The sequence below is a fragment of the Balearica regulorum genome, chromosome 8 (genome assembly GCF_011004875.1).
Source record: "Balearica regulorum gibbericeps isolate bBalReg1 chromosome 8, bBalReg1.pri, whole genome shotgun sequence".
NCBI lineage: Eukaryota > Metazoa > Chordata > Aves > Gruiformes > Gruidae > Balearica > Balearica regulorum.
This window is the reverse complement of record NC_046191.1, coordinates 9977795-9986166: the sequence shown is the minus strand read 5'-3', so window position 1 is coordinate 9986166 and position 8372 is coordinate 9977795. Positions and strand designations below refer to the sequence as shown.

Genomic DNA, 8372 nt, shown 5'->3' with positions numbered 1-8372 from the left:
CAGCCCTGCACATGGGATGTCTGGGGAAAGCCTCCCTTGAAATCCAGGCCTTTTTTTTTTTTTTTTTTTTTTTTGGTGTGGATTTTGGGACACCTGCGTTTGAAAAATCAAGTCAAGAAAACTGGGATGCCCAACAACTGAGTGCTGCAGGGATGGATATAGGCACCTTGCTCCAGTGGTTTCCAAACTGGGAATTTCATGCATCTCGCACTATCCGGCACCACCATTCCCACGTACCTCCCTGTACTGGGAGCTCTTGGTGTGCAGGCTGCAAACTGATCTTTGCAAGCTGGGAGCTGGCAGTACTGGGCTGGAAAAAAGGTTGAACTGCAGGGAGCACTGAAGCTCCGAGCCTTGGATATGGAAAGAAGAGAAATAATATCAAAGGAAATCACATAAGTGGAAAAAGAGCCCCCTGGGGCAGCCCAGGCAGCAGCAGGTCTGTCTTGCTCATGTTTTCAGAGAAGTTAGAGGTCAGCCAAGCTTGATAACGAGGTAATACAGAAAAATCCATCACTGAACCTTGGGGGACTTGTAGACGCGGTTCTCATCAGAATAAACGAATTTAGATTCCGCTCGGCAAAGGCAACGAAAACGATTATGTATTGCAAAACCTGGATCATCTGGAACGATCTGGGAGCAACGTCTGGGCTGGAGCTAAACCCCCCGCACTGCCCCAGGCAGCGCACGGAACCGCTGCAGGGCCCGGTGCTGCCCTTCCCCCGGCTTTGCCCCCCCGGTAAACCCCAGCGCCGGGGGATGCTCCGGCCGGGACCGGCTCCCTCAGGCAGGGACGTGGCCGGTGCCGGGGCAGGAGCAGCGATCGCACCCCGGGGTGCTCCGGGTTTCATCTTCCTGTCCTCCCCTCCACCACCACCACATCAACCCGCTCGGCGGACGAGCAGGGAAGGAACTTTTCCTCGTGGAAAAAAAGAAATTAAAAATTGTTTAAAATGCCAGGTCATTGTTGCCGTTTAGCAGCTTGCAGGGGCTCCGACCCGCTCCCACGCAGCTGCCCGGGCGGGGGCACCGGGAGAGCCGGGGCGGGGGGGGGGAACCTCGGCCAGGGAGGATCCACCTGCTGAAGAGGTCTGCAGGGCATCAAAACATGGACCCAACACGCCTGGACCAAACGCCTCATTAAGACAGGCGGGACAGACAGTGAAAGTCAGTTTAAAGAAGGAAAAAAAAAATAAAAAATCCTGATCGATTGATGGCTTTTTCCCCCCTACTTTTGAGACTTAATTTTGAGACCCTCCCCACCCTGCCAGCTCTCAGCCCCAGGCACGTTTGATACCGCAATTTAACGTGAAATGTAAAGCAGAGTCGGATTAAAACGGGAGATGGGAAGGGAGGCTGTCTGTAATAAAATACTTCAGAGAGGAGAGCAGAAAAATTAAAAATCTGCCCCAGGAAAAAGGCTTCCCTCCCTGCACGCCTGGGAACAGTGGGACGATGACAAGGCAATCTTTTCGGGTCGATCGATAGGGTTTCTCTTTCTTACCCCGGCGTGTAAACCCGTGATTAAAACTCACTCCTCGCTCCGTGCGTGGATGCACGGCCGGGACGGCGCGCGTGTGCGTGTGAATGCGTGTAGACACGTTCGTGTCTGGGATCCGACCATCCGGTTTGCTTCAGTCCTGGGTTTCCCTTTTCTAAATCATTTCGGGACGGGTATAGTTTAGGTACTTTTTCTCGTTTTGATCTGTTTCTGCAGCCGATCTCGCGTGGCAAAGCCGAGGCTAACCCCAACTCGGCGAGCAGGACCCGCTCGCAGACGGAGGGACCGGGACTCCTTCACTGTCGTTTCCTTTCGGGTCGTTCCCAGCTTTAAGAGGGACGATATTTTGCCTTGAAACGGCCAAGGATCGTGTCGATCGTGGCTGATCGGGACACGCTATTTCTCGAGCTGCGGCGGCTCTTGGATGCGCGATGCTGAAGGGGGAAGTCCCGGCGGGAGCGGGACAAGCCACCGGCCGCATCCCATCATCAACGGCCGCCTCGGATCGAGACTTCTCGCCCCCCCCCCCAGTTTCGGGGTCCCGATGCCCATGAGCAAAGGGCTCCACCCGAGCCCCTCGTTGCCGTGGACTCCCCCGGCGGGCTGCCCGGCGCTGCCCGCCCTTCCAAGCAGGGAGAGAGCCGGTAGCCGGGGCAAAGCGAGCGGGGGGGTGGGGGTGGGGGTGGGGGGGTGGCCCGGGCAGCAGACACCCACATCTGTTTCCCTTCGAGCCGTGCGGGGCCAACCTCCAGGCAGGGCGATCGGGAGGCGGCCGCCCTGCCACCGATCGCCGCGGGGGCGCGGAGGGTCGCGGGGGGCGGCGGGGCATCCCCCGGGCGGTGCCCGCTGCCCTCGGCCGCTCGCAGCGCGTCATTTTGGTGCCCCCCCCCCCTGCGCTCCCCTTCGCTGCCGTGCAGAGGCACAAGGCTCAGCTCCTGGCGGTTCCTCGCTGCCATGAAATGCACCAAGTGGAAATTCAATCGCCCCGTTGTGTGTGTGGTCGAAACCTCTGGCAGCTGCTTCGGAATTTTTTATGACACTTTCGTTTATGTAGGGGAGGCATAACTATTATTTTACTTAATAAAAATGGAAAGCGGGTCGGGTCTTTTCCCTCCCCGCTCTCTTCCATTTGTTCTTCCCATCGCCTTTCCGCGGGGCTGACGAACGGAGAGTTTAAACAAAGTCGGTAGGAAAAATGCGGCGGCTCCGAGGCATTTCTCCGTGTCAGCTAATTTTATATATATATATGAAAAAAATAAGAAAAATATATATGAATATAAATGTATGTAGGGATATATTTTTATATATATACATACACACGCACACGCATATGAGAGGGAGAAGTACGCGTATGTGTTGCAAACGTAGTTTATCAGCATCGGAGGAGTGTAAAAGTGAAAGATCGCAGGAAAGCTCCCCCAGCCCTGACACACGCCCGTGGGACTGACTTCCCACCTTCCCGAGAAACTCTTAGCACACTTATTAATCTATTTTTCCCTCCGGTCAAGAAATCCTCCCCGATCGCAGCGTGGGCGGCGAGGGAGGAGGATGCGACCGAGTCCGCCCGAAGGCTCCGGCTCTGTCATAGGTGCTTCAACTGGAGATGTGCGAGCGGAGCGCAGTCCGCTCCTGCCCGCTCCTGCCCGCTCCTGCCCGCTCCTCGGGGTCCCCCCGAGCTCGGCGAGCCTGTGCACCGAGTCGTTAGGGCTTGAGTAATTGTGACCGGCATTTGGAAGCGGGGCCGCGCAGCTGTTTGGCCCGGCTCCCCGGTATTAGTGCTGGAGATTTTATCACCAAATGCTCGCACCTGTTAACGGCAGCGACTGGCAATTCATCACCGCGGATTCTCACACTGCTGAACGCGGCCCTGGGGGCTGGAAGAGATCTCCCCCTGGCACCCCCTTGGAGGAAACCATCCCCTTCCTCCCTCCCCAGGCATCCTTCCCCCCGGGAAAGCGACTGCGTGTTTGCAGACCCTCTAAGGGGGCGGGGGAGACCGTATCCGTGCGAGCATGGCTCGGTGCGTCCGCGGTAGAAACAGGGGCACCGGGCTGCTACAGCCACCCACGGGGCGTGGGATGGGCGGCTGGAGCCGTGGCCGCGTCCCCCGCCCTGCGCCGGGGTGGCCGCCCCGGCCTTGCCCTGGGAAGGAGCGGCCGTAGGCGGCGGAGCGGGGCTCTGCCACCCGCGGGGATACCGCTGTGACTCCGGGGCGGGGGGGACAAGCTGGGGTGCCTCTGGTTACAGGGAAATCCTCCCGCTTCGGCTGCAGCCCGCGGCAAGGTGGGTGTCCGCTGCCCACCACCTCGTCCCTGCCAGCCGTCGGGGGATGCTGCGCCTCGGGGGGAGCGATGGCAGGAGAGCGACGGACAGGAGATCCCGAGGTCGGAGGAGATTCCCCGTCTCGGAGGGTGCCTGGGGCCTGGCCGCGCTGCGAGCGGGCCACCGCGGAAAGCGGCACCCGGTCGGGCCAGCGCCGTCGGGCGGGAACGTGGGACTCGGGTGCCATCCCAGCACACCGCGGACACGCACAGCCTTCGCTTTGGTTATTTCTCGCGTGGGGGGAGGCTTGACTGAGCATTCCTTCTCGCCTTTCGCCCCGCACCTGCCAGGCAGCAGCATCCCTTCGGCGACCGTGGGCCCGTGGGAGCCCTCGGGCAAGGTGGGTTTCCAGACAGGGCGCTCCGCGCTCAGCGACGCGTCGGTGACGTGAGCCCGTGGAGAAGGGGAGCAGGGATCCCCAAATTCACACGAACCCTCAAGGGGGCCGAGGACTCGGCCCCGGCGGAGCGAGGGTCCCCGCCGGCGAGGCTGCTGGAGGGCAGCAACTCAGTCCCCAGCCCCGCGGGTGGGCAGCCCTCGGGGGGAGCAGGGACCCTCCGCGGCTCCCGGGCGGAGGGAGGCGGCCGTCGCATCCCGCAGGATGCCTGGGGCGGGGGTGGCTTTATCCAGCGCCTACCCCCCGTCCCGCACCAGCCCGCTCCAGGGGTAGCCGGGGCATCCGAGCGCCGGGGGAGCGGGCAGCGTCTTTCCTCGAAAGCATCCCCGGCGGGAGCCGTGCTCCCCGGGGACCAGGGCCGGGCCGGGCCGGGCAGCCCCTCGCCGTGCCCCGCGGGGGTTGCGGCGGGCGGTGGGCGCCACGTGATGCCGGGGCGGCCGTATAAAGGCCTGGGGAGCGCTGGCAGGAGGCGCAGAGTGGGAGCGTTTCCACCGGGTCCCGGCTCGGGAGGGGTGGGGAGGGGGGAGCCGCCTTCCCAACTTCTGCCCTCCCCCCTCCCTCTTCCCCCGCCCCTCCCTCCCCCTCCCTCCCTCCCTCAGCCCAGCCAAGGAGCCGCCGCATCCCCCACTTTCTTTCTTTTTTTTTTTTTCTCCTCTTTCTCTCGCCTTTTATTATCATTATTACTATTATTTATCATCGCTGCTTCCAAGCTCCCTGCCCAGCCTCCGGGCGTCCCGTCCCGTCCCTCCGCCCCCGCCCCGCGCCCCCTCGGCCGCCCCTCCCTCCGCAGCCACCACCCCGCAGCCCTGCCGCGGCCCCGCCAGCAGCGGCGCGGCGAGCGGGGCGCGGAGCGGCGGCGCCGGGGCGCGGAGTCCCAGCGGCGGCCGCAGCCCTCCGGCACGGCCCCGGGCCCATCCCGGGAGCCGCCGCTAGGTGGGGGGGGGAGCCCGGCCCCGGCCGCCCCGGCCGCACAACAATGACTTTGGGCAGCAGCGGCGGCGGCGGCTGCAGGATCATGTCCGAGCGCTCCCCGGAGGAAGAGCCGCTCTCCGAGGTGGAGGACGCGGATATCGACGTGGTGGGCCCGCCCCAGGATGGGGGCAAGTACAGCGAGGACGACGAGGAGGAGGAGGACGACGACGACGAGGAGGAGGACGACGAGGACGGCGGCGATCCGCTGGGGCTCGCCCTGCCGCGGAGCGGGGCCGCCAAGGCGCGCATGGGGGGGTCCCCGGAGCGGCTCTCCCCCGCCGGCGGCTCGGAGCCGGCGTGCGCCCGCGGCGCTGCGCCCGGGGAGAAGGCGCCCGCGGGCGGCGGCGGCGGCGGCGGCGCGGGGGGGAAGAACCCGCTGGTGAAGCCGCCCTACTCCTACATCGCCCTCATCACCATGGCCATCCTGCAGAGCCCCAAGAAGCGGCTGACGCTGAGCGAGATCTGCGAGTTCATCAGCGGGCGCTTCCCCTACTACCGGGAGAAGTTCCCCGCCTGGCAGAACAGCATCCGCCACAACCTCTCCCTCAACGACTGCTTCGTCAAGATCCCCCGGGAGCCCGGCAACCCGGGCAAGGGCAACTACTGGACGCTGGACCCCGAGTCCGCCGACATGTTCGACAACGGGAGCTTCCTGCGCCGGAGGAAGCGCTTCAAGCGGCAGCAGCAGCTGCACCCGCCGCACCCCGAGCTGCTGCTGCGGGCCGGGGCCGCCGACCCCGCCGCCTTCCTGCCCGGCTTCGCCTACGGACCCTACGGCTACAACTACGGCCTGCAGCTCCAGGGCTACCCCCACCACCACCACCACCACCCCGGCGGCGGAGGCGGCGGCGCCGCGGGCGCCTTCCCCTTCCCGGCGCCGCACTGCCCGTTACCGGCTCCGCCGCCTCCCGCCGCCGCCTCCGTCTTCTCCGCCGCCTCGGGGCTGCCCTCCTTCCTGGGCGGCGAGCTGAACTGCAGGAAGTCCTTCTACCACCCCCAGCTGAGCCCCACCGCCCTGCCCGCCGCCCTCCTCCAGACCCTGAAGCCGGACCCCACGCCCGGCGGTGGCAGCGGCGGCAGCACCAACCACCCTTCCCGGCCCTCTTTTTCCATAGACAACATCATCGGGGGGGGCCGTGCCCCCGCCGCCCAGCACCAACCCCAGCGCCGCGCCCGCCGCGCCCTACCCCGCCGGCCAGGCGGGCCCCCCGGCGCAGGTCCTGGCCGTGCTCAGCCCCGCCTTGGCCCCGGCACAGCCCCAGGTCAGCCTGGCACACGAGCCGCTCCTGCAGCCGGCCCAGAACTTTTCCAGTAAAATCACAACCCTGAGCAGCTGTCATTTTTAAAGTGTGCTGGGGGGTGGGGGGGGGGGGGGGGAAGAGTCGCGAAGCAAACGGCCCCTTCCCAGCTCTCCCCCCCCTCCTCCGAAACTGCTCCCCTTCCCTCTCCCCGTCCCCCCCATCTCCTCCTGTTGTGTTTTAAGGTAGGAAATATTTTTTTTTTAATTTTTACTTTATTTTCAGGATCTGTGGCATTCAGATCTGTTTGTGTCTCTTTGCTCGGGAAAAAAAAAAAAAAAAAATCGGGAGGGCGGGAGGGAGGAAAGAATAACACGATTTGGTCCCGCAAGCGCCAAAGCGTATTTATAAAGTGGCCGTAGCCTAAGCTGGGACCTGGGCTGGTTGAACACGCAACGTCTTGCGGGGAGGATGTTAAGAAAGTAACGGTCTTAGGGTCGGAAATGTTTCCTTTGAGAGGTGCGGGTTTTCCGCAGGGATCCCCCAGATTGCCTGGGAAAGTGGCCAGGGGAGTTGCAGACGTCCCAGGTCGCAGCGAGCCCGTTTTCGTTCCTGCAAATCTCTCTCCCGGGCGGTTTTGCCATGTGTGTCTGTCTCTCCCCGGCTCTCAAAGAAAATGTTTTAATGGCTCGATCTTATTTTTAGTTTCTTTGAAGCTTCGGGTTTGGTTTTAAAAGGCACTGTTTAGGGTTTCTTTATTTTTAAGAAGAAGAAAAGTCGGTAAAACTCAGGACTGTGGTTTATTTTTTTTTTTAATTTTTTTTTTTAATGAGACATTCAAACACACGTTTAAAAGCAAATCCGATCCGTCAGGAAGTTTGGAGAATTCCCATACTGTTTTTTTGATCCCCCGTTTTCCCACTCCCTCCGTGCGTGGTTTTTTTGGTGTATTGGTAATTATTTGTATATAGATTATTCGGGAGCTAATGAGCGGAGTCCAGTTAACTCTTCACTGGTTGTGCATCCGTCATATCTATTTTATTGAGAGAATCTGTGAATAATTTGATGTGGAAAAGGCAACAGAATTTTGTCCACCGTTGGTGTAAATTAATAAATGTTTGTGACCTGGTTAAAAAGAAATAATAATCATCCCAATCGTTCTTTGCGATGTCCTTTGTCACGCTGAGAGCCCCGCTCGGGCCTCGGGGAAGCGAGTGGCTCCCACCCTCGGGCTGCCGACACTCGGCCGGCCGCGGAGTTTCGCCGCCCGAAGCCGGCGAGGCTGAGTCCTGCCCTCCGCGGCCGGGCGCGCAGCCTGCGCGGGGCTGCTCCGCGCCTCCTCCTTCCCGGCGCTGCAGGCTGCCACACCGGCGGTGCCTCCCCCGGACCCTTCCCCGGCCGGGCGCGGGGGGCAGCCCCCGCTTCGGGTCCACGGGCCGGCAAGGGAAAGGAATCTCCGGACTTTTTTTTGTTCATTTTATTTTTTATTTCTTTGTTTGCTTTTTAGTGTGGCGGCCCCCCCCCCCCCAAAAAAAAAAATAAACAAACAAAACCAAAAACAACCAAAACAAACCCAAACCAAAAACTAGCCTGTTTCCAGGGAGAAGGAGGTGGGGGCCGGGAGAAAGGTTATCCCTTCTCTTCCCCCTCCGCCTCCCTTTATTTTGTTTGGAAAAGTTGACACATGAGAAAGTAAGTTGGAGGGTTTCCCCCCCGCACACACGTCCCCCTTGGGCCTGCAGCATTTGAATGACCGAATGAAACTTGATCTCCGCCTAAATTTTGCAACAACTTACAAAGTAAATAAACATCTTTAAGCGCTCCCTTCTCCTCCAAACCTCCCCCCCCCCTCCCCATCTCTATTTATTTATTTCAGGGACCAAACGTGGCTCTTTGGTTTGTTTGTTGGCAGGGATCCTGATCTAAAGAATCGAGGCCTTTC

General features: G+C 61.3%; 1 protein-coding gene across 1 annotated transcript; it reads left to right on the top strand.

Annotated features, from left to right (window-relative positions):
- The first annotated feature begins 4865 nt into the window (after positions 1–4865).
- FOXD2 (forkhead box D2) lies at positions 4866–7577 on the top strand. Its single transcript, XM_075759457.1, is given in 4 exon segments — positions 4866–5995; positions 5998–6047; positions 6049–6318; positions 6320–7577. Coding segments are annotated over 4 exon segments (1338 nt in total). The 5' UTR covers positions 4866–5196; the 3' UTR covers positions 6539–7577.
- The last annotated feature ends 795 nt before the right edge of the window (positions 7578–8372 follow it).